Here is a 26,678-nt window from a genome sequence, read left to right as displayed (position 1 = left end):
TGGTACAGTGTTTTCTTGATTTCTTTTTTAGATAGTCTGCTATTAGTATACTGGAGTACTATAAATTTTTGTATAGTGATTTTAGAGCTTGCAATATTACTGAATTATTTCTCACAATTTCTTTGTGAAATAGATAGCCTGTTCTATATACAAGATCAAAACATCTGCAAACAAAAGAATTTAACTTCATGATTTCCAGTTTGGATGACTTTTGTTTTGACTCTTGCCTAGTTATTCTGGTGAGGCCATCTACTACTGTGATGAATAGAAGCAGAAAAGCAGTCATTCTTATCTAGTTCCAGATGTTCAAAAGGAACTTTCAATTTCTCCAGTGTAGTGTATTAACTATGTGTTTATCATTGATGAGTTTCATTGTGCTGAGTTACATGCCTTAAATATTTAATTTGTTGAGCAATTTTGTCAGAGATGATTAATACAAAATGGAGGAAAGAGAGTACCTTCAATAAGTAATGCTGGAAAAACTGTATACCCACAGGCAGAAAAATAAAATTAGATGCTTGTGTCTAATTGTAACAAACATCAACTCAAAGTGAATTAAAGACTTAAAATTTAAGATTCAAAACTATAAACTTCTAAAAAAGACATAAGCCCCACAATATTGGTATGGGCAGCTATCTTTTGACACCAAAGGCAATCACAGCAAATTAGACACAAACAGTTAAATCAAACTAAAAAGCTTCTGCCAGTAAAGAAAATAATTAACAGAGTAAAAAGACAATCTAGAGTTGAAGAGAATATGTGAGCAATACATCAGATAATGGGCTAATAATCAAAATACACAAGGAACTCGAAGTACTCGAGTACTATAAAATAATGCTATAAGAAAATAGCATTATTTTAAAATGGGCAGAGGATTTCAATAGGTATTTCTCAAAAATCATACATACAAATGGCCAATAGATAAACGGAAAGGTACTCAAAATTACTTAACACGGAAATGCAAATAAAACCCACAATAAGATTATTACTTCACACCTTTTAGGTTGGCTATAATTTAAAAAAAAATAGACAAGGGATAGTGAGGACGTGGAAAAGAAGCCCCTCCACACTGTTGCCATACTATAAATTAGTAGTGCCACTTTGGAAAACAGAACAGAAGTTCCTCAGAAACACTGAAAACTGAACTACCATATGATCCAGAAACCCACTTCTGATTCTGAACTCAAAGGAACTGAAGTCAGTATCCCAAAGATGTCTCTGCCACATCTATGCTCCCTGCAGCACAATTCAAAATAGCCTCGGTCTGGAAATCAGTCTTGCTGCCCATCAATAAGTATTAACCCAGATGTGTGGATTTTTCTTAAACGCAGTATATACAGACAATACAACACTATTAGGCCATTTTAAGAGGAGAATGTCCTATCATTTATGAGAACGGGGATGAGCCTGAGATTATGCTAAGTGAGACAGGCCATGAGCTTACAGAAGCAGAGATTAGTAAAACCACAAGGAAGGGTGGAAAGGGAAAGAGGTGATGTGGTCAAGGGGCATAAAGTCACAGATGGACAGGAGGAATAATTTCCACTGTTCTACTGCGTCACAGTGACCACAGTTAACTATATTGAGTGGTACATTTCAAAATAGCTTGAAGAAAGGATTTTGAAAGCTTCTACCACAAACAAATATTTAAAGTGATAAATATGCTAATTATTCAGATATTTATTATTATACAGGATTTTATGTGTATCAAAACATCATATTATACCTCAAAAGTATGCAAAGTTATGTTTTGTCAATTAAAAATAAAGCCTCAGGGGCAGAGATATACCTCAGTGAAATAAACACCTTCCAGGCAAGTGTAAGACACTAAGTTCAATTCTCAATACCAATTAACTAAAATAAAATAAAGCTTCAGAAAAGTTATTAAATGGCTATATTCCTTACATTTAACATCAGTTTATGTATAATACTGTTTAAGATATAAGAAATTATACTTTTCTTCTTTTGGTGGGAGATGTTGTACTAGAGACTGAACCCAGGGCCTTCACACTGAATTACATCCCCAAGTTTGTTTCTATTTGTTTGTTTGTTTTTTGATAGCATCTTGCTAAGTCACTAAAATGCCTAAGCTGGGCTCAAATTTGCAACCCTCCTTCCTCAGCCTCCCAGTGCAGTAGGACCACAGGTATGCGACCGCTCCACAGCTGCCTTTGAACTTGGCATCCCCTTTATTGGCATCACTCTGTGCATACCAGTACCTACACCTAAAATGCCCCTGGTTCTTCTAATCCTGGAAAAGGCTTTGCTTAGTTCTACCCTGTAAATGTCTACATATCCCAGATTTCCACCATCTCTCCTCGTCAATTCTCTTCTGACTTGTTCCAAGAAATTACACTCCAATCTCTGCCCATAGACTGAAGGCCTATCTTCATCTCTGGGCTGAGCCCTGCTCCAAAACCTTACTGAGATCCACCCCTTAGCAGCACACAGCCACCTGGCCAGACAACAAGCAGCCTTACAAATAACTTCCCATGCCTCCGAAATGTGTCTCCTTCCTGCCATCAGCCCAGGGTTGGCTTTACCATCTGCTGTGTGGTCCAAACAAAACTGCCAATGCTTCCAGATGCCACCCATACAAAAACCTTGCCTTTTCATATCAATCTTACCTTCCTGCCTTCACTCCAACTGCCTCCCACAAACCCAAATCTTTCTTGTGGGCTCCTTCAGCAGCTTTATCCCTAATGCAGCCAGCACATGTTTACTGAAAGAATGTTATAATGAGGGAACAGAATTTCTGCCACCCCCAGTATCTCCTGCTACCACAGACTGACCTAAAGGTAAGAAGTAATCCACAACCTCCCATCTGGAAAGGTCTGCCAGCTCACACTTCATAAGATCAGCTTCTTCCCTCAAAGTGTTATCACTGAGCAAAACTAACAACCAAAGCACCAGATAAGAAGGGACTTTTTGTATAAATCATGGAATAATACTATTGTGACACAAATTTTGGAAACTATGCTTGCTTGCATGCAGGCAGTGAGAAAATGCTTATAATTTCAGTGGAATGGGCAGGAAACTAAACTGTCTTTTTATACAGATACAATCTCACCTGTGTAAAAAAAAATGCACAGAGAAAAATTGGAAGGATGTACAAAAAAATGCTAATAACACTTGTACCTTTGCAGTGCAACTATGAGAGTTATTTCACTTTTCTCCTTTAAATTTTTCTATACTTTGAGATCTTCCTTATAAGATTAAGAAATATATGACAAGCAAAAATAAGAATAAAGCCCAGAAACTCTCACTAAGCCTGTGCAGCCCTTAGCATGTGCCATCTGGTTCCCAACTCCTGTACCTCATTTTCCCCTGTGCTCCACACCTCAGGCACACAAACCACTCTACCTAGTTCCAGTCCTGGTTCTCCAGGACTGGGCATGGACTCTGTCTCTTAGTAGGGATGATGGTCAGTGGAATCAACAGACTCCTATCAATTATCCACAAAGCAAGGCAACACATAGGAACATCCTAGCATGTAGCCTGGAACATATTTCACAGCAGTAAAAAGCCAGCACAGCACAAGGAGGGCAGGCAGATCCTCCTCTGTGTATGCTAGCCAGGTAGTCAGGGAAAGGATCACGCGGAGCTCAGCCTGAGCACCTGCAAAACCTAAGTTGCTTTAAGTACTCAGAATAAGATGATGCCACATGCTCTGTAGAATACTTGTCACATGACTAGTTATTATCAACCGCTTTAGCTGCTATGTTCTGGATGTGGTCTGAGTGAATCCTCCAGAGATCCATGTGCTGGAAATGTGGTCCCCACTGCAGCAGTGCTGAGAGGTGATGAGATGTGTAAGAAGTAGGTCCAAGTGGCAAGTGATTAGGTTACTGAGGACACTGACTCCAGTTAGTTCCCACAAGACAAAGTTGTTAGGGGCTGGGGATTTAGCTCAGTGGCATAAGCACCTGCCTTTGCAAGCAGGCAGTCATGAGTTCGATCCCTAGTACCGATAAAAAGAAAAAAGAAAAAAAAAAGACAAAGTTGTTATGAAAACCACAAGTTTGATGTGCCTGAACTTCTCTGGCTTCCTGTTTCATCATGTCTATACTATTCATGTTCTAGGGACTGTCATGCCATCCCCAGTGAGGCTCTCACCAGGAACTGAACAGATGCAACTGCCAAGTTTCAGATCTTTAGCCTCCAAAACTGTAAGCTAAAGAAATGTCTTGTTTCTGTAAAGTACCCAGACTCAGGTATTTTGTTATAGCAACAATAAGCAGACTAATACTCTATTAACTAGAAGCTATTAATTAGAAGCTATTTATTAATTATTTTTCCAATCTTCCAATATGGCACAGGTAAACAAGTCTTGCAGTGGACAGAGATGTCTCAAACACCTCACCACATGCACCTCCATTCCTAGTGCTTGGAAGAAACTTTTTGAATAATTAATCTTTAAATCCCTGGCTCATCAATCTAAAATGTAGAAATGTGCACAAAATGACTTTCTACTGAAGTAAGTTAGTTACTTTTCTCTCTTTGCTTAGACAAAATACTTGATGCCCAAAAGTAAGGACAAAAGGTTTATTTAGCTCACAGTCTGTAGAGGTTTCAGTCCATAATCAGTTGGTTCCAAGGTAGGGTGGTGTGGCAGAGGAGCAACAGTTCATGGTGGCAGAAGACAGCAAAGGCAGCAAGAACAAAAGTTTGGAAGAGCAAACACACCTCCCCTATGTCGTATACAGGCTACCCGACCCAGAGCTGGTGTAGCACTCACAACAATAATTCCAGCATTAGACCATGAATAAATCACAAACTCTAGAAGCCCAGCCCCATGACTGCATGAGCCTCCATAGGGACATCTAAGCACAAACCATAACATGAAGATATTAGTTATTCTTCACAGGAAAAATTAGGTTACATACTTAGAGCTAAGGTTTTAAGGTTCTTACAGGTCTCAGTTTAAAAACCAGGAACACAAAGTTGACCTAGAATGGCCCACATTTGGGATAGGGAGAAACTGTCATCAAGCAGATACCACAAAGCCTAGCTTGTTAATCAGTGGTACACACATCTGCAAAACTGAACTGAAAACACCTTGCAGGACACAAATATTTTGCTTTGCTTTGCTTTGTCTTGTTTTATAACAGTGACCAGTTTAAGAAGTTTATATTTGAGTCAAAAGATGAGAGAAAATAACACTTTTCTACAAAGCTCCATTTGACCAGAAGAAATCTTTATATTTTCAGGAAAAAAAAAAAAAAAAACATGTTGGATCTTTGTGCTAACTGCCCAAAAATACACTGGAGTGGATTTTCTGACCAGTCTGAAACTGGTCCAGAGGTCGCTCGCTCTGCTGATGGACGAACTATGCTTCAAGGTCAGGCTGCCAGGCCACCTCCAAACTGTCCTGCATGGATGAATTATCACTGCAAATGAATGTCTAATACAGTACTAATCTTTTAGGGCTGGTCTGAGAATTACCAATAATGTATGCAAAACAGTAGACATAGAATATAAAAAGCAGTCCTCATATACAGACACTAATATATTTTGCCATTTTGCACAAGGCAACATTGTGAGGAGTGACCAAAAAATAAATTTAGAAAATGCAGGATACAGACCAATTCTATTGCTTACTAAGAGCCACAGATTCTAATTGCTGTTCTAATCCATCATGCTAGCCCCAGGACTAACTAAAGTGACCTCTCTGGAAATTAATTTTATTCAGATTGTTCTCCTGCCAAAACCCCCGTGACTACCCTTTTAAAATCCAAACACTTCAGTGAATGTCCTGGTCTCTTTTCTGTCTTACTAGTCACTGTCTTCCTTTCTTCGCCCCCTGACTCCTCCTATTCAGTCCTCCCTACCCACACTCCTTCACATCCCACCCAGCAGAAAATATTAAGCCAGCCCTGTGCCTCTGCTTGGGGTCTCATTGAATGGAGGGCTTGAAACTTGCTCAAAATCCACACACACCCCAACCAGGCCTTTCCCACAGATAACACTACTCCATGGGTCACACAACAACTTCTTTTTAGAAAGTGCCATTTTATTTTTGATATCCCCAGCACCTAGAAATTGCCAGCAACACAATAATGCTCAAATGTAAACTACATGCCGAAAGGAATTCTTCCCAGATGGCTCCTTCAGAAGAGCCTGGGAACTGATGGAAAGTGAGGAGACCTCATTCGGAGGCCTAGGAAGGGAAGTAAGGAAGAGAATGAAGAGAGCTGGCAATTGGGAGGGGTAGAAAAAAGAGAGAAAACTTAGCAACAAATTTAGGATAACATTCTGGGAACAAGTTTTGAAATTGATAACCACAATTTTACTTAAGATTAACATTAGAGTGTTGCAGTATACATACACACACACATGCATACATATACACAAAATTTAATTTTTATGCCCTTAAAAGGCCTGTAAGGAAAGCAGCACAGGCATACCCTTCTCCGTGGCCCTGGGCAACACAATGATTTTCCAGAGGAAGCAGGAATAAGGGAATGGACTTGGGTTTGGAACCCTGGGGACTTTGTGCTATTTGCACTGTATGCAGCCTTGCTACTGGGGCACGTCTGCCTTGCTATCAAGGCCTATCCAGATGAAACACACTGATGTGGGTTTTAATTTCCTCTCTCTTTACCAAATATGTATTGACATTCGGGCCACAATCCAACCCTTAGGGATATTTCATTTAATGAATTTTGTGTGTTTTTAAAAGTAGCTGTATCTTTGCAAGAGAATAGAATATAAAAGAAAAGTATACAGAACAAAAGAAAACAAATCAAGATTTGCCATGGAGGAGATTGCCACGACTGGGCAGGAGCACAACAGGTGGTTTGCAGGGCTCCAGAAAGTCTTTCCTGAAAGCTGACAAGGCACCTCATGTCCTGGCTGTCGCTAGCTAATGCATCTAAGAACAACATTCAGGAAGCAAGAGGACATCGGTTTTCCCTGAGATGTCTGCACAGTAGGATGAGAAGGAAACTTAAGCCTCACTGGCCAGTCTCCAGAAACAACTCTAGCAACACCTGCTCCAAGGATCCCCAATCTGTACCCTCCTTGGGTTGTCACACCACCCAGCGTAAGGGGACCTGTGTTCTCAGCAGCAACTTAAAATCTACCTCCCTCTCAGCTGAGAGATCCTGGACAGCTGGGATCATTTCCTTTCTCTTGTATCTAAGGAGTTGGCCTACAACCAGGAACATTTTTCTGTTCTGCAAATATGTATTGAGCACTCTCATATCCCAGGCACTACCCAAAAGGAAGAATAAGATAATGAGGAAAAAAGGGGACAGGAGACAGTGGTATATTGGGCTAAATGCTGCAATGTTGGGAGCCGCAGCCCCGAGCCCGGTCGCCTCACTTGGCGGACGTGAGGCCTGTAGTAAAGAGTAAAGCCTGAGGTAGATTACCCCTCCCATCGAGCACGTTAGTTTCCTGCTTACCGCGTAAGCAACCCGCTCAACAATATAGTCTGCCTGGCAACTGATGATGTTAGCCAATCAGCTTGCCTTGCTCACTTTAACATGATTGGACACTGTATCCGTATATATACTGGTGCCACCCCTGGGGGGGAAGAAGAAGCCCGGAAGTAGAAGCCCAGAAGGAGCCGCGGGGAGCGGACCAAAGGAGGCTTCGGCTGGGAGCGATCCCAGGGCAGGCTGTACGGAGAAGAAAAATAAAAGAAAAGGTTGTCCACTGCCAGACTTTGTCGTGTGTCCTTCCTGCCGGCCGGGAGCGACATCGACACTGCAACAGTTAGCAAAGAGCAGACTCCTGGGGACATCAGTGCAATTAGCTGATACCTTAAAGCCCTGGCCAGTCCAAACAACCCTGCTGAGTTTCCCACCCATGGGGAGCACCTGTGTACGCCAAGCTGAGGAATAAATATGAGAGGCTACAATGTAAATTGCACAATGGACTTTGTTTATAATCTTATATACCTTCTGTGTGTTTGGGAGAGATTCTTCAATTAGTATTGAAACCTCATGTACTTTTTTATAGATTGAGGTTTGCTTTCTTTGTTTTGTTTTTATCAGTACCAGAGATTGAACTCATAACCCCCTACTTGCAAGATAGGCGCTTATGCTGCTGAACTAAATCCCCAGCCCCTAGAATGAGTTTCTTGAGAGAAGGGTTCCTTTCTTCTATTTCCTTGTTAAGCACTGAAAACCTCTTCATGTAGCTTGGTGTTTAAAAAAAGAAGATCTTGGAATTTTCCAAGGAGTCCTTAGTTGATTTATTTTCAAACTCTCAGTTGATCTTTGACAAATTTCATTTTAAAGTTTTTCAGAAAACAAATTCACTTCTACAATGCCTAGTGTGCATACTGCGTGGAACATCTTTGATTCCCCAGAACAGTTCTGGTTTCAAATATTATATCTCACTGTCATTTATACATTTTGTCAGGTGACAGGTCTTGATATTTAATTTTAAAACAGTCACACTTCAACTGAGTCATGTTAATGCTGTGGACATTCTTATGCAGTGACATCCATTCATTCACTACATTGATTTTATACCAGGGTTCATCCAAAGGAGCAAATGAGAAAAAGGACAGCAGCCAGGATGGGAGAAGGCTCAGGGATAGGATGCTTCTTTCACTTGGTGCTGACTTGTATTCATTCCCTTTAAGGACAATGTTAAAGCAAGTACAAAGAAAACTGTGCTTATGGCAGGGCTCAGTGTCATTTATGAAGGAAGACAGAGCATATACAGGATCAGATAAACTGAAAAACATACAGAGAGCCAGGTAGAGTGGGGAAGGTGTTGAAGATAAACATAGTGTTTCCAGCACTGTAAGAAGGATTTTCAAGTCAGACTTGCCTCAGTTTGTACCAAAATGATGCCATTTATTAGCTGCATTAACTGTTACAAAGTACTTGCTCTAAGGTCTATTTCTGTTTCAAATAGAGATATTGATGTATTACAGGTTGTTGGTAAGATGAAAAGCTTCCATCTTTGTAACAAAAAGCAGTGAACATTTCAAAGATTAACAAGCACACCAAAAGGCTATGGGAGCCAATTTAAGAAAGCTCCCTCAGGACGAGTCGTGACAATGTGAGCAGTAAGAATAATGATTATAAGTGATTCAAAACATTGAATCAACAAAAACCCATGAGTCAGTTCACAATGATAATCAAAAAGGGAAGGGGGGGAAACTAACATCTCACCATTTGAAGAAAAAAAGGAAACATTTTAGTTGATTTTCTAATGGGCAGTATATCTCTAAATAATCAAATAGCTTCGGTAGTTGAGCTAAAAGTTGTAATTTACAAGGGAAGGTGACCTTATAAAAGTAAGAGAAATAACAGAAAACATCATTCTATGAAACTCTAATGGCATTGTTGAATTAGACAAAGATGGTCAGTATATTTCAAAGTCATCAGAGGCATGAGTATTGCATAGGTGTTACCTTTAAAGCAGTTTCTATTGCAAGGAAAACATGCTGCTCCATCCAAGGAGACACACTTAAGATAGCTAAGATGATAAAACTACTAATTCTATTAGTTCTTGGAACAAAACAGTTAACACTCATAGGATCAGATAAATTTTGCATGTTTATAGCAGGTAATCTGAGTAACACTTTTGAAGACACCCATGCAAAATAACAACCTTAGTTATGTTCCTACCACCTTGTTTTGAAAGCCTGTATTGTCATTGTTTCGGGTACTTTGTTATTGTTATTTGTCTCTCTCTCTCTCTCTTTTTTTTTTTTTTTTTTTTTTTTTTTTTTTTTTTGCTTTTCTCATAATTTTTTGGTTTTGGTTTTGGTTTTCCAATACAGAAAGGATAGATGTACATATATAGGCTTATACCTGCCTAGAACTTAAAGAGTTTACAAGAATTGATTTTATTATGTGTGATGGTATCAACAGCTACTTTAAGAAAATGAGACATTATGGTAGCCATTGCTGATTACCTATCATTTTGTTGTGAAGTCCAGTAATGCTTTTATTCTTTGTTTTGATTGATTTTAATCTTATTAGTATTATTTAATTTCAATACGTGTGAAGGTATGGACAGCTATTTTGAAGAAAACAAGAGACATTATGGTAGCCATTGCTAATTTTCCTGTTGTCTGGTTTTGAAGGCCTGTAAAGTTTTTATTCTTTTGTTTTGAATGGTTTTATACTATTTTGTCTTGTTTAAATTCATTGTGTGTGAAGATATGAACAACTATTTTGGGGAGAACAGGAGACATTGTGATAGTCACTGATGATTTCCTATTGTCTTGTTTTGAAATACTGTGTTGCTTGCAATGTTTTGTTCTGATCTGCTTTGTTCTGTTTTGTATTTATTCTCTTTAAAATAAAAAAAGAGAAAAGAGAAAAAAATCACCGGATTTCATTAATTGAAGAAAAATTTACAAATAATCCCAGAGAAAGTAATTAAACCAGATGCTATAAATTTCCACTGAAAGAAAAATATAGTAAATGAAAGTAACCCGTAGAACTTTGAACAATTAGGAAATCATCCTTGGAGATGTCAGTTTAAAACATAAAGTCATAGGTATAAGTGAAGACTTTCTGAACAGACTTTGGTTCCACAGGAATAGTACCAAGAATTAACAAATGTGATCCTATCAAATTAAAAAGCATCTGCACAACAAAAGAAACAACCAACAGAGTGAAAAGACAACTACAAAATGAGAAAAGTTTTTGCTAGCTATTCCTCAAACAGGACTAATCTCAAATAAATAGAAAACTAGATTTACCCAAATAAAAGGACCAGTCAAAAAATGGGCAACTGAAATGAACAGACACTTCTCAGCAAATGTACAAATGGCCAACAAATACTTGCAAAAGTGTTCAGCTTCACTGATCATACGAGAAATGCAAATTAAAACAACAGAAAGGTTTCATTGTACTCCAGAAAAAATGGTTAATATCAAAAAAACAAACAATAACAAATTATCTGATACCACAGAAGCAGCATCAGCAAAAACTAAATAATGCAATTAAAATGAACAGAGTGCAATTTCACTGGCAAAGCTATGCGAAGAAAAAGGAGCCCTTCTTCTACATTGTTGGTGGGAATGGAAACTAGTATAATCACTATGGAAATCAGAATGACCCACTATTTTCCTTCTAGGTACTTTTCCGAAAGAGTTAAAAACCTCATAACACAATGATACGTGTATACCTGTGTTTACAACAGCACAGTTCATAAATATGTCTCAGAAGTGGCCTATTTGCCCATCAACAGATGAATGGTAAAAGAAACTGTAGTATTTATAGACTACTCCGCCATAGTACTACTTTAGCATTAAAAAGCATAAACTTGAGTCATATGTAGGAAAATGAAGACACCTTGAGTCCATAATATTAAATAAAACAAAGCAGATACACAAGTGTAAGCATCACAAGGTTTCTCTTATATGAAAAATTCAAGTTATAAATAAGGAGAAAAATATAGGTAATAGGAAGTAGGCAGACAAATCTTTCTCAAATAGGAAGGGGATCAAGAGATGGAGGGAGGTGAGAAACAGTGGAAGGAAAGGGGATGAAAAAAGCAATCAAGATGTGTTTTGTAAATGGTAAGAATACATAAAAGTATGTGGCAATCATGATTTCCCATTATATTGCTTTGAAGCTTTATAATATTTTCATTCATTAATTGGAATGGTTTTATTCGGGGTTGTTTGATTTTATTATCTGTGATGGTAAGGACAGCTATTTTGAAGAAAACAAGACATTATAATAGCTAGTGATGATTTAATATCATCTTGTTTTGAAGTCTCATCAAGCTTTTGCTCTTGAGTCTCCATCGGTTTTATCATGTTGTATCTTATTGGATTTTATTATATGTGATAGTATAAACAAAATTTTTTACAGATAAGGAGATAACATAGAAACCACTGTTCGTTTTCTGTTAGTTGGTTCTAAATACCTTGTAATACTTTCATTCTCTTGAGTGGTTTTACGCTGTCTTTCTATGTTTGATACTATAGTAGCTACTGTTATATCAGGTTGTCTTGTGGTGAAACACTATTTTGCTTAAATTGTTCTGTTCTGACCTGTGCTGTTATGTCCTCTTTTATCTTAATCTTTTTTTAAAATTAAAAAAGATGTGTTTTGTACACGCACCAACTTCACACAAGGAATGAAAACATTATATATTAAAAAATGTACTAATAAGCATTAATTGTAAAAACATACAAAGAAGAAAGACGTATGTATGGGAATACCCAAACTAGATGCAGAGAAATCATATAATATTGAAGTCTTTATTTATATAACGCTGTCAAAACTATTCTGCCTCAAAACTTTCTAGTGTCACCAGGGGCTGAGGAAGATATCTCCAGTATTCTGAAACACAAAGATTATCAAAAGTCACCTGGCAACTACAAAGACGATCAAAAGGAAGTCGTTCATACTGCACATCTCATGAAATCATGAAGTGGAGGCTACCACAAATGTGTTCATTTAGCTTTAGCTCCACAGTAATAGGAACCCAAAAAAACACAAAAGAAAATAAATAGAAAGATAAAGACATGAATAACTAAAAGCATTATTTAAAAGATAGTGTTATACAGGTCCCACTAACAGAGAATTAATGTTGTTTAAATCTTACTATACAAGATTTGATCATCTCAAAACACACATACAAAACATTGGAGAAAATCTAGCATCTATTTCTGGTTTTTAAAAATTCTTAATAAACTATAATAAAAGGTTATAAAAGGTAAGATAATTATTTTCTAAGTTGTCTTCATTTTTTTCAGATCCTGTCATTTTTAAAGCAACAAGGATATCTTATGTCTAATCTAAAATGAAAATCATAATTCTATTTCCCTGTCTTCTTTGGCAGAGCAAGGAAGGAAACCCAGGACATTCAAGTGTTGGTTGACAAACCTAATAAACTTAGGCTAGGGCAGATCACAGAGTTACTAATCCCTCACAGTTACAAAATGGCTCATTTATGGTTTGGATCTTTCAAATGGCATTCAGGATTTTTCAGCTGCAGTTTCGCATTACCTTTCTGATCTCATCTACTATTGCTATACTTCAGCAGAACTCCTCTAAAAATGCACAAGAAGTCTGTTCTTTCTTGTGTTGGCTTAGGTTACTCCCTCACTTGGAATGTTTTCCCACCATCTCTAGAAGGATGATATTTCCTTTTTGCCTGCCTCCTTCAAAAGCCATGCATGATCCTTTCAGTAGTTTCAAAAAACTCATTTGTAATTACTCAAAACATAGAAGATACTCTGTTATACAGGGAAAACGGTAAGAGGAAAGTATTTCCTGTCTTTGTAGAGCTTGCAGATTAATGGTTAACAGACAGGTAAATGGCCCATGACACCATCCAGCCACGGTGAGATACTGCTGGAAATGTGTGTCTGGAGCAGAGATGCAGGAGGCAACAAGTCTGCTCAGCCTGGGAAGCCTGTCCTTTTCCTGCCATTGGGTTCTGTGTGATCTGCCTCACTATAGGAACTCCCATACATAGACCAAAGTCAACCTCATGGAAGACTTGAAGTGACCAGTCCACCGTGAAAGAACTGGCAAAAAACAAAGGTGATTCCAGGTCAGTCTGATGCCAAGTACACGTGGGGTTTTTTCCTTCCCTTGTTCTCCTTGTTTCAAAAGTGGAAATGTTTCTAGGGCAGGGGACAGAATTATTTTATTTCATGTGGTCTCTAAGCTGCTTTGGATTTTTTAGAAACTAATAACGTCACCTAAATGTCCTTACCCAAAGCAAACATATTTGTTTTCTGTCAGTCATCCTGAATAACAGACCTAACTCAATTTTCCTGTTTGGCAAGAATGTAATAAAGTACAAACTTTCTTCCTCTGTCTGGGTCTTCCCCCACTGTCTGCAGATCAATCATGCTGAGTGCAGTGGTGGAAGGTGGTTAGTGATGATAGTTCACAATTCCTGTATGGGCCTAAGAAGGTGCCTCAGAGTCCCTAGAGCTCCAAAGGAGGCACTACCAGGCACTTCTCAGGGACAGTATGTCACACTCAAGAGACCACAGGGATCAGAGACCCCTAGGGAGCTGTGCTGCTGTTAATCCCCACCTGTGCAAACACTAGGGCTAGTTTCTGTATTTCCTACACAAGTATTTCTAGAGTTCCTCTCAAATAAGCATTTTAATGCCTCAATTTAATTTTAATTGTGTGTTGCAGAGTTTATCACAAATATTTATGAAAATTCCATATCAAGAATCTACACAATGCCAATATATCAGTGAGGTGCTTTATCTGCAGCATATCATGTGCTGCTCCCAGTGAGTCACATCAGAAAGGCTCAGATGCCTTCTTAAGGATAGTATAGTCTAGTTCTACAGATAATAAAGAGCAAAAGAAAGTGAGCAGTGTTTCTTCTCTTAAGGCAGTGGCATATACCAGCAGCATGAACACCACCTAGGAACTTGTTAGAAATGCAAATTCCCAGGACCAGAACCTGTGAGGACAGGGTCCAGCAAGGTGACTTAACAGGCTGTCCAGGTGACTCAGATGCAAGCTAAGCTTCAAGTGCCATAGTCAGAAGGTACTAGTGAAAGAGTTTTGGCCCAGACAGGACACTGTAGCCGGTAAAGCCAAACGGGGTTCTATCTCCCCCACCCCTAGGAATCTACCTCTGGCGCCAAACTAGTGCCAATGGGCTACCTGTGCATCCCTAATGCCCCCTCAGGCACCACCCCTAACCTAAGATACATATAGGCCCCCACTCAATGTGTTCCACAGAGAGATGGCCGACCCTGGGGTGGAGATGCCGCGCCCCAGGGGGCCGGGGGTGTCTCTTCCCGCATTCTCAAAATAAAGGTCATTTGTATTTCATATTTCTTATCTTTTCAGCCGCTGCCAGTCCCCCACAGTTCTATCACTAGGATGAGGAGATGTAGCAATATGATCACTAGGAACACAACCAGAGACAGGAGAGTGAGTCTCTAGAAATCATTTCATTTTCCATTTCACTTATTCAACATTTACTAAGAGCCTACAGTGTATTTATATGTATGTATACGTTCTAGCTACTGTACCAGGTACCAGAAATAACATTCCCAGAATCCAAAACTGTGTATGAACTAGGAAACACAGTAAGATATCTCCCTTATCTTGGATACTCACAATTTATTAGGAAAAAGTGGCAAAGAAATAATTTAAAGCATTGCGATTGATGTTGGTATAGTGAAATGTACCTCTGGTACAGTGAAATGTATGTGCCACAGTACACAGGTCATGAACAGCTCTGTGTTCTGACTCCTCTCCTATGGAGACTGCACCGTGGCTCTGCTGACCATCTTCCTGAAACAGTCACTCCTATTACTTTTTCATTTGTCCAGTTCTCACAGCCTGATATTCACTCATTCCCTCATGGCCTTTTCTTCTGTTTTCACTGTTACATGTCCAGAATCCAGAACTGGGAATGAACTAGGTGCTTAGTAGACATCTGCTTAATGAATGAATTAGAAAAACATGCTGTAGGAGGTTTGAGTGAATAGCCAGGACCACAGAAGGCAGCACAGAACCTCCCTAAATGTTCCTGCAGCCTCAGGATGATGTTGTTTTAGAATTCCACGGGCAACAGACTCTCCACATCTTTTCCTTCTAAATTTCTTATTAAGTTTTGAAATTGTTGAACAGATTAAAGGATTTCTTTGAAGCTTTTATGTTTAAATTTTGCAGGAAGAAATCCCCTGTCTCTATAACTATTACTGGGACAGATTAGAAATAATTTGGAACTGAATTGGATTTGCCATTTTGTAAGCTTTTCTTATCTACCAGCGCTAATAGCAGACACTTAACTCCTTACAATAGCCCAGGAGGAAGCCATATTATCTGCTTTCACAGGGTAGAAACTGAGGTCATATGGCCAAAAAGCTTATACACAATTGCTCTATAAACATGGCTTGAATCAACAAAGTATTTTCTAACCCACAATAAGCTTGGAAACAGAAATTATATGTAAAGCTTCAGATTTAGGTACACATGGGCTTGAAATTTAACTCCTATTTAGCAATTTCTTGATGTTGGAAATATTATTTAATCTTTCAGAGCTGCTTCGTAGTTTCCTCTTGAATTATGTGCAGTTGTAGTCAAGAGAAAAGGACCTATTAATACTGTCAAAGTACTAAACTTCTCTCACAGAATACCAGCACCTCTATGTTCCAAGAGCCTCTCTGGCCTGGCATGCTCAGGGCATGCTATGCTAGGCACAACAGCACCCTGGAAGAGCTAGAAGCAAAATTGCATGGGATGAGTGGACCTCTGCACTTGATGACTGTGCTGATTACAGCAGGTCCCCTATAGGCTAGACCCAAGCTACCATATCTTCATCTGAAAGAGAGAATGCCAATAGCATTCCTCACTGCAGAAACAGCTTAGGAAAATAATGGAAACCATGAATGTACAACAGAGGAAAGAAATGAAACCAATAAAATAGATTCAAGCAGACATCAAGGAGATAAAAAATTCCATTGAAAATATCCACAGCAGAATAAACCAATGTGAGGACAGAATCTCAGATATAATAGGTTGTAGATAGCAATCAAGAAAAGAAAGATTTCTTAAAAATACAAAAGGACCACAAGAAATCAATCCAGCAATTTCTAGATAATGCAAAGAATAACATTAGATTGACAGGAGTCAATGAAAAAGCAGGAGATAGCATAAATGATACAAAAAAAATGTTGACAGACATCATGGCAGAAAACTTCCCGAGCAGGGAAAAACAATCTGACATAGAGATAAGTGAGACAACAGCCATGATCAAAAAAATCTTCATGAAGGCATATAATAATCAAGATTCCATAAATCTAACACAGAAACAGAATATTGAAAGCTGTTAGAGAAAAGAAACAAATCATCTATAAAGGAAAGCCTTCTCAACACAAACCCTTAAGACAAGGAGAGCTTAGAGTGAAATATTTCAAGCCCTAAAAGAAAAATTATCTAACCCAGATTGATGTACCCCACAAAATTACCTTTCAAAATTGATGGAGAAATAAGATACTTCCATAACAAAGAATACTTCAGGAAATTCATAAATACCAAACCAGTACTCCAAAATATTCTGAAGGACATTCTAGACAGAAATCACAAAGATTAAAACTCCATGAATCCCAACAGAATGAATTCACCACACAAGGCAAACAATTAAATGGAGGGGAGAAAAAAAGGGAGACAACAACAATAAACCAATATGACATATCAGTTACAACAATCAATTTTGATGGTCTCAATCTCTAATCAAAAGAAACAGGCAGAATGGATCAAAATGCAAAATCCAACAATATACTATGTACAAGACACACATTTAGTTCACATTTAGTTTTAAAAAATTCATGGACTTAAAGTCAAAAGATGGAAAACAATACTCCATGTGACAGGAACCCCCCCAAAAAGCAGGAGTAGCTATTCTATTTGTAGACAAGGTGGATTTTAAGGCAAGACTGATTAAGAGAGAGAGAAAGAAGATCACAGCACCCTTGTAAAGAGAATGATCTGACAGGAAGAGTTAACAATCATAAATATATATACAACAAATACCAGTGCACCCAACTACATAAAACAAATATCAATGCATGAAAAATTAAATAAGCCCTAATAAAACTGTAATAAGCCCTAATAAAACTATAATACCCCATTGTCACAAATAGATCAATTAGATAAATAGTGAACAATGAAGTATTAGAAACAAACTAAACTTTTGAACAAATAAATTTAGTAGATATCTGTACCCCACAACATCACAATGAATATTCTCCTGATATACTACATGGCAGATCACAGAACATGCTTAAGTAAACACAAAGAGATTGAAATTATCCCATGTGTATCATCAGACCATGGTGTGAGTAAATTGGAAATCAATGGCAAAATAAACCACAAAAAATTCATAAACATGCAGAAACTAAAGAACACCCTCTGGAATAACCAATGGGTCAGAGATGAAATTAAAGAAGTTTCTACAATTAAACATAATGCCAATACAACATACCAGAACTTATGACACACATTGAAAGCAGTCCTACAAGGGAAATTTACAGCAGTAAATATCTACATAAGGAAAAACAGAGTGAGCTCAAATAAACAACTTTTAATGCTGAACCTCAAGTTTCTAGAAAAGGAAGAGCAAGTCAAATCCAAAACTTACATGAGGGAGAAAATTAAAAAGATTAAAGCAAAAATTAATGCAATAGAGACTAAGGAAACAATACAAGGAATAAATTTAAGAGTTGGTTCATTGAAAGATTAAATAAAATAGACAAAACCTCAGTCAACCTTATCAAAAACTGGAAATAAAAGACTCAAATCTATGCATCTAGGAATGAAAAGGGTGAAATCAAAAAGGATCCTGCAGAAATCCAGATCATCTATCCATACTTTGAGAATTTATATTCTAATAAGATATAAAATGCAGAAGAAATAGATTCCTAGACACATATGTTACCAAAGCTGAATCAAGAAGATATAAAAATTCTAAATAAACCAATATCAATCAATGAAAATGAAGATGTAATTAAAAACCTATTAACAAAGAGAAGCCCAGGCCCTGAGAGATTCACTGCTGAATTCTACAAAAAATTTAGAGAAAACCTAATACCACTACTTCTCAAATTCTTTAATGAAATTTAAAAGGAAACAGTACTCCCAAGATCATTCCTGGAGTCAAGCATTACCCTGATACTAAAACCAGAGTAGAACTCAAACAAAAAAAAGACCTATAGATCAATCTCCCTCATGACCATAGATGTAAAACTCCTCAATAAGATACTGGCAAACACAATGCAGCAAATCATCAAGAAGTCTATATGCCATAACCAAGTAGGATTCATCCAAAGGATACAAGGATGGTTTAACATACACAAATCAATAAATGTAATACACCATATTAACAGAGTCAAATGCAAAAACCTTATGATCACCTCAACAGATGCAGAAAAAAGCTTTTACCAAAGTCCAACACCCATTCAGGATAAACACACACACACACACACACACACACACACACACACAAAACCCTACAGAAAACTGGAATACATGGTCTTTACCTCAATTTGGTAAGAAGCTATCTATGACAAACCAACAGCCAACTTCACACTAAATGGACAAAAGCTGAAAGCTTTCACTCTAAAATCAGGAACAAGATAAGAATGCCCACTGTTGCCACTCTTATTCAATATAGGTCTGGAAACTTTAGCCAGAGCAATTAGACAAGAGAAAGAAACAAAACAAATAAGGGTAGGAAAGAAAGAAATTTAATTATTATTCATGGATGGCATAATACTCTACATAGAAGACCCCAGAAACCCCATCAAAAGACTTCTAGATTTAATGTCCAAATTCAGTAGCATAGACAAATACAAAATCAACACTCAAAATTAATAGTCTTCTTGTACATGAATAACAAACTCACTGAGAGAGAAAACAGGGAAACAACACTTTTCACAATAGCATGGAATAAAATGAAATACCTAGGAATCTATCTAATTAAGGAAATAAAAGACCTCTATTGAAAAACTACAGTGTTTTCTATAATGGAAAAATATCCCTTACTCTTGAGTAGGAACAACCAATATGGTGAAAATGATCCCACTTCCAAAATTGTTATACAGATTTAATATCATTCTAATCAAAATTCCAACAGCATATCTCACAGTTGTACTAAACAACCCTCAAATCCATTTGGAACCAGAAGAGACCTACAATAGTGAAGGCATTTCTGGGCAACAAAGCCAAAGCAGGGAGCATCACAATTCCTGAGTTGAAATTATACTACCAAGATACTGTGATAAAAATAACATGGTTACATGGTTACAGGTAGAGAGAGAGAGAAGAGAGAGAGAGAGAGAGAGAGAGAGAGAGAGAGAGAGAGAGAAGGGGGAATCAGTGAAATAGAATAAAAGATACAGAAACAATTCCAGACATACTTGGGCTGGATCATTATTGGGAGCCACTGAACTAGTGATTGTTCACACATGGGAAGCTAAAAGCACAAGTGCCTGAACAGGAGTGCCCCAAGGGCTCAGAGCACCTAAGAAACACCCTCAGGGTATGGAGTGCTGGAGGTGAACAGGTGTTCCATTCAGGAGAACATGGGTAATAAGAAGTGAGCTAGTTAAGCAAACAGGCACACTGGTGGTTGAGCAGCCGCTTCCTCTTGTCTGAAGAAGGGTTCCAGCTGACCCCAGCCCTCTGTCTCTCTTTATTTTCTTCATTCTCTCATCTTCCTTCCCTCCAGGAAATGAGAGAGCTGTGACAGATACTGATAGGCTATAGCTCAGCCACACAAATGCCTGCCTGGTAAGCACAAGGTCCTGAGTTCAATTCCCGGGACCAAATACATAAATAAATGGTCAGACATACCTAACTACCTTATCTTTGACAAAGGTTTCAAAAACATTCACTGAAGAAAGATAGCCTCTTTAATAAATGTTGCTGAAAAACTGGCTTCTCACATGTTAAAGATTAAGATTAGAGCCATATCTTTCACCATGCACCATGAAATGGATCAAAGATCTAAATATTATAGCAGAAACATTAAGTCTGTTAAAAAATGGAATAGGTAGAATTCTTGAAGACACTGTATAGGCAAAGACTTTATAAACAAAACCCTAATTGCAGAGGAACTATCATAAAGAATCAACAACTGGATCTCATCTCATTAAAAAGCTTTTGCACAGCAAGAGAAACCACCAACAGAGTGAAGAGACAACCCACATTGTGGGAAAAAAATTTTGCTCCCTGTTCCTCAGGCAAAGCACTAAAATCTAGATTATATAAAGAACTCAAATAAATCAACCTCCCCAACCAAATTTAAATACCCAATCCAAAAATGGGCATCTAGAATGAATCACAGTTGTCAGATAAAGTAGAAATAGCAAATAAATATATGAAAAATGTTCAACATCATTGGTCATTCATGAAACGCAAATTAAAATACCACCAAGATTCCATCTCACCCCAGAAAGAATTGTAATCATCAAGAAATCAACCAATAACAAATGCTTAAAGGGCTATGAGGAAAAAGGAAGCCTTCTCCACTGTTGGAAGTGGGATGTTCTTCTGGAAATTCTGAAGAAACATGTTCTAGAACATGCTCCAATAAGCTGCCTTCACCAAGTTATTTATTTCCATGAGGATAGGATTCCTCTATGATGCTTTTACTGGTTTAGCACAATCCCAATTAAATCACATCATTCCTGCTCCAGGGAGCAGTGAACTGTAGCTAACCCCTTACACACACACACACACACACACACACACACACACACACACACACACCAGATGTCCCTATAGGCAACTGTAAGCCACTTCACTTACCCAGCCACACATCATACCTTGGAGATGCAAAACTTCACAGGTTTGAAAGTCTGCCATGTTTACTACCACTAACAGCATTCACACGAGCTAACCTACCCTCTCTTGCCGTAAACACTTCCCAATTGCTTCCCACCTGCCTCAATGGGACCCTGCTACCTGGACACTACCCGGTCTGCAGGCCTACTCCCTACAAGGCCACACCCCTTGTCCACCATCTACAGACTAGAGGAGCTTGGGCAAGTCTCCCTCAAAACTTCACTTTCCCACTCAGCATACCGGGTATGTGCAAGGATCTAGTGAAGTTAGGGTACACAGCATCAAGCACTGTGCCCCGCTTCTACAGCACATTGTCACATCACGAGTCCTGCTTCTTGATGAGAAACCAGGCAAGAGGCAGTGAGGCCCTCAGAAAAGCTATGGTAATCTCAGTGTGGCAAAAGGAAAAATCCAGAAAGCTTCCAACTGGATAGGTCCCAAGGCCAGAGCACAGAGAGCCCTGGGAGCAAGTAATACTCAAGATGGAGGTAGTGAAGGAAGGCATCAACAAACAAGTGACAGAGACCAAAGTGGGTGACTTGGTGTGATGTGAGCTCACAGAGCCTGTTTTCTTACTGGAGATAAAACCACCTACTCAAAAAGCTGTAGGGTGATTTATATACAAGTGCCTGATCCACAGTCTGCACTCATGGTAACCGTATTTAAATAATTACATTTTAGGGCTGGGGATTTAGTTCAGCGGCATAAGCGCCTGCCTTGCAAGCAGGCAGTCATGAGTTCGATCCCCAGTACCAATAAAAAGGAAAAAAAGACAAAAAATAATAATTACATTTTAAAACACTCATCCACATCTCTGTATAATTATGATCATTCAAGCAGAAAAAAACAAGTTTGTCTATACCATAAGCAATTGGATCTTGAGATTTTGTTCTAAACTATAAGTTTATCCTACAGTAGGAAAAATATTCTGAAATGCCTGAAATGTGATGGATGACCCCAAAAGAAGTATAATTGGATAGAAATGAAGTTTAAAAAAACGATGAATCTGAGTACATCTGAGTTCTCCCTCTGACTCTACACCAAGTTTCTGAGCCCCTGGACACCAGAACTGTGACAACAGGCTGTGCATTTGCAGACCTCAGTACCTTTGCATGTAGCACTCCCAATTTCACCCTGCTTATTGGCATACTCTTAATCCATTCTCCTTTCAACTTTCCATGTCAATGCCACTTCTCTGACAGACGTTCCTTGACTTCCTCTGGACATCCCTAGCAATGTGCATGATCTGTAATGTGATTATTTAATTACTTTTTCCTTTATTTTCTTCTATCTGGACCTCCAGCCCATGAATTCCTTAAGTCCAGAGCTGTGTGATCTGCCTCTAAGTCCCTGTCATCTGGCACAGTGCTCAACATTGTTGCAGTGCTCAAAGGGTTAATAAACAATGCTGAGTCACTGACCACATTTCTGTTGCTGGCTTATATGGCAGCCTTTCATTAGAAGGTACCTAAAAAGTAGGTCCACAAGACCAATCCAAGTGTCCTCCCCGAGCCAATCACCATGACCAAAACACAATTCTGTGCTTTAACTTAGAAAGAGATGGGTTGCAGGTATCAGAAAGGAGCCTGCAACCAGCCAAGGTGAAGACTCAGCAGCCCCATAAAAACAATCTCATCCGGACAAATGCATCCTATAACAGTGCTCGACCTCAGAGGGCACAGAGCACAAAGGTAGCGGGGAAAGCTGCCAAGTCTTCCAAGCAACACAAATTCAGGAATGATAGCAACATAAAGATACTGCAGCTGACCTTGAGGAGAAGCTTCCAGGAGAAAGACTAGAATGGCACAAGAAAGGGTGAAGGAAAAGACATGTGACAGAAGAGTAAACTCTCTGGGCAATGGAGGGTGAGCACAGGACCCTCCAGGGAGAAGGACACAAAGAGATAAAGGAGTAAACAGTAGGCAGGTTCCTTGGCCATGCAAGATCTCCAGGCTCTGAATTCACAGCATAATACAAATGAGTGTAATGCCCTACAGCTGCACTGCAACAGTTCTGCAAACAAATGCACACACCTACCCAGCTCCCTAAACTTCATGAGGGTTCCTCTACCAGCTAATGCTTACCCTTGCAAAATAAATAAGCCATAGAAGGAATCATACCATTAAGCAAGCTATTGTATTCAAAGCAATCCAGCAAGTCTATCAGTTCAAGTGCTCAAATACAAGAATGTGGATAATCTGCACATAAAACCACAACTCTCATGCCAGAAAAAAAGCAAAGGTGAGGAAGTTTAATACATTAAACAAACTTCCTATTATACTACTAACACTTAGAAAATAGACACGTTAGTAACAGTCTCAAAGAACATCCTTCCAAACAACCATCTTTCTTTTTATATCCTCAACTTTGAAAAACAATTAAAAAGTAAATGGGTGTGAAGGTGGGGCTTCTAGATTGGCTTAGTGGGAAGCTGGCTAACCCTCTGCCCAACAAAGCAAAAATGAAACTGGGCAAAGCCACCACAACCACTTAAGGAGTCTTCAAACTGTCAAAGGCATACAACCACCTGGGAAATATTTAATCATGGAATTTTACTCAGTCTTGAGAAGAACAAGGGAGACTTTATCCAGGGGCTGTTCCCACTGCTTCTCCTGTCCGAATTCCCTAAAGACCGAGTTATCCCTGGGTCAGTGAGGCCTGATGGCAGCTCCAGTGCTGTAACAGTAGAAAAGGGTGACTTAATGTGAAACAGAGAGTGGAAAATCCATGTCCAGGTGTTGTCAAAATGGTTGTGGCTCTCAGAGCAAACATCAGGGAAACTCACCATTGTGGCTGATCTGAAGCCACAAACTGGTTAGGAAAAATGAAAAATGTGGCAGAGCAGCTTGAAATTTAATAGAGAGACCTGAGACATGAAAGAGAGTATTATGGCATTGGTGAGACCCCACTTAACCCTAGGGCCTAGAAGACTATGCGTGAGCACAAGGCCACACATTGAGCACAAACCAGGGAGGCCTCTCGAACACAGGTATGGGCCCAACCCAGGACCTTGTAAATCCAAGCAGGAAAAGCCAGATAGATTTGTAACCGCCCTGAACTTTGAAAACTATACCAAGTCACACATGGCTTCTCCCATCAGAACCTGGCTGACCATCACTCTGCTGAACCTGGGCTGAGCCCCAGGGATCTAGGTTAACAATAAAATTAGAAAACAAAAAAAACAAGCAAAAGTTCCATACACTGTGGGGGGGGAAACATACTCCACAAAATGAGTCAAGGGAAGCCATCAAACAAATAGAGACTGGTGGCAAACCCAAGGCATGCATGTTGCTAGACTATTTGTATCACTGGAAGCTCTAAAAGGTCTGCCAGCACTGAAACAGACAAACAGAATAGCAACAGCTATGCCTGGAGGAGGCACTGGGATTCACAACCTAACTTGCCACAATGCAATATATAAAAGATCTACCATTCCACAAAAGATTACGAGATTGAACAGGAAAAGGAAAATCTGACCCATACACAGTGAAAATAAGCAGTTCCTGAGACAGCAGTGTCTTCTGCTTTCCTGAGGTCATCACTTTTCTCTTGATCTACCTTTACCACCGCTCATGGTCTAACTGCCGAGCCAACTACTGATCACTGTTGCACTGTCCCAAAGCGAGACAACAGCTAAGAATAAAGGGAGTAAGTGGCAACACAAGACCCAGTGTGAAATGAGCTGCCCTTAGTGACCATCCATGACTCTAGGGTGCCATCGCCTGCTGCTGTAGTGCTTCTGTTAAGACAGCTCTGAAATGGGGCCAGGATGTCCTCAAGGAAAGGACAGAGCTGAGCTGCAGTGGTAAAGTCAGTATGTTGAGGGACATGAACACAAGGGAGGAAGAAAAGAACCACTGGATGAGGATGAGGGTGGGGCTGTAGAAAAGCCTGGGATTTGAGAAACAGGAGGGCTCCAGGGAAGTCAAACTCCAGCTTCCTACCTCCCCTCACAGCCACCCCCAACAGCACCCTACTTTATGTGGCACCCTGCTTCACTCCCTCAGCTGGGAATCTTCTCCCCATACTCAGAAACCTTGGCTATACCAAGAACACAGAGCAAACAAGAAAACCCAGCTACACCAGCAACTTCTGCTCACCATAGGCCCTGCAAGAAGCAGAGCACCCTCAAAATTAGCTCTGGGTTCCATTCACAGATTTGGCCTCCATGAGTCACAGTCAGCCCAGACTTTACTGCAGAGTCTCCCACCCCACACCTATCCACACCACAGAGGGCAATGGCCCCGTGACATTAAGTGTGAAGACGGTGAACAGCACCCCACAGACTGAGCATGTACTCATATGAACAGTGGCCATGCCTGCAACCCAGTCACAGTCTGAGCCACTAGGGCCCTCACTGTACTCTACCCCAGTGGACTCAGGACTCAGCTCCCAGTCATACCTTCATCAGCCAGCAGCCTTAGCAACTGCTGGTCGCAAGCCCTGTGCACCTCCACTTTGGGCCGATGGACAGCACTCATTACTGTGTGCTGAAAACCAAATACCTAGAAGGGCCAGGCAAGGGATGAGGAACCAAATAATGGGATGAATATCCAAACTGAATAATTTTGCAATACATGTATTTTTTTCACATAAATAAGAACACAGGAAGTCATGAACTGTAATCATTGTCCTCTTTAATTTATCCCCTAACTCCATGCAAATATAAATTTGCAGCACCTTACCACTAGAGCAAGTGCTCTGCCTCTTCACAATTGCTTTCTAGCACATTCCCCATGACAGAAGACACAAAGACACAACCAACAGCAGACTTTCTTTCCTTGGAAAAACATGGCCTTGGAAAAGGCCCTCAGAAACTGGGAGAAGCCTGGCCCTCTACAGGACGTACTCACCTTCAGATGGCTGAGGTCCCCCACCTTGCTGCCCTCAGGGGCAGTGGCTGGTCTGTTTTCCACACGGGGACGAACCACCTGTCTGAAAGGACTGGATAGGGGGAAGCCGCTCACACTGATGCCATCTAGGAAAAAAGAACCAAAGTCACAGCTAAAGCACAAGCTGGATTTTTTTTTCAGCTTTTATTCTTTTATTAGTACATGTTTGTAGCACATAATAGTTACATTCCTTGTGGGGAGTTGGTATATGTACATAACACACTGCAATTCTGTTTTTCATCCTCTGTCCCCACTTCCTCCTCCCCCACCATCTCCTGATTCTCTTTCCATTTGAACAAAATCTATCTCCCTACTTCCTATCACCTTTTATTTTACTCTTTATTTATACTTTGGGTTTCTCACATATGAGACATCATGCAATATTTAAGCTTGTATACTTGACTTATTTCACTGAACACTGTAGTTTCAAGGTGCATCCATTTTCCTACAAACGAATCAAGGTTATCCTTCTTTATGGCAGATTAGTACTCCACTGGGTATAAATACCACG

General features: G+C 39.4%; 1 protein-coding gene across 6 annotated transcripts in view; it reads right to left on the bottom strand.

Moving 5' to 3' along the window:
- Positions 1–26,678, bottom strand: part of Trappc9 (trafficking protein particle complex subunit 9) — a 703,342-nt gene that overhangs the window by 402,495 nt on the left and 274,169 nt on the right. For all 6 annotated transcript variants that reach the window (XM_063231022.1, XM_063231023.1, XM_063231024.1 and 3 more), the window contains one exon: positions 26,129–26,253. In XM_063231022.1, the coding sequence (XP_063087092.1) occupies positions 26,129–26,253 (125 nt within the window). The remainder of the gene's footprint in view (positions 1–26,128; positions 26,254–26,678) is intronic.

The sequence above is a fragment of the Cavia porcellus genome, unplaced genomic scaffold, assembly GCF_034190915.1.
Source record: "Cavia porcellus strain 051 isolate PalLab524CR breed Dunkin Hartley unplaced genomic scaffold, mCavPor4.1 scaffold_19, whole genome shotgun sequence".
NCBI lineage: Eukaryota > Metazoa > Chordata > Mammalia > Rodentia > Caviidae > Cavia > Cavia porcellus.
Note: the sequence above shows the minus strand (reverse complement) of the source record. Positions and strands in the feature narration are given on the sequence as shown.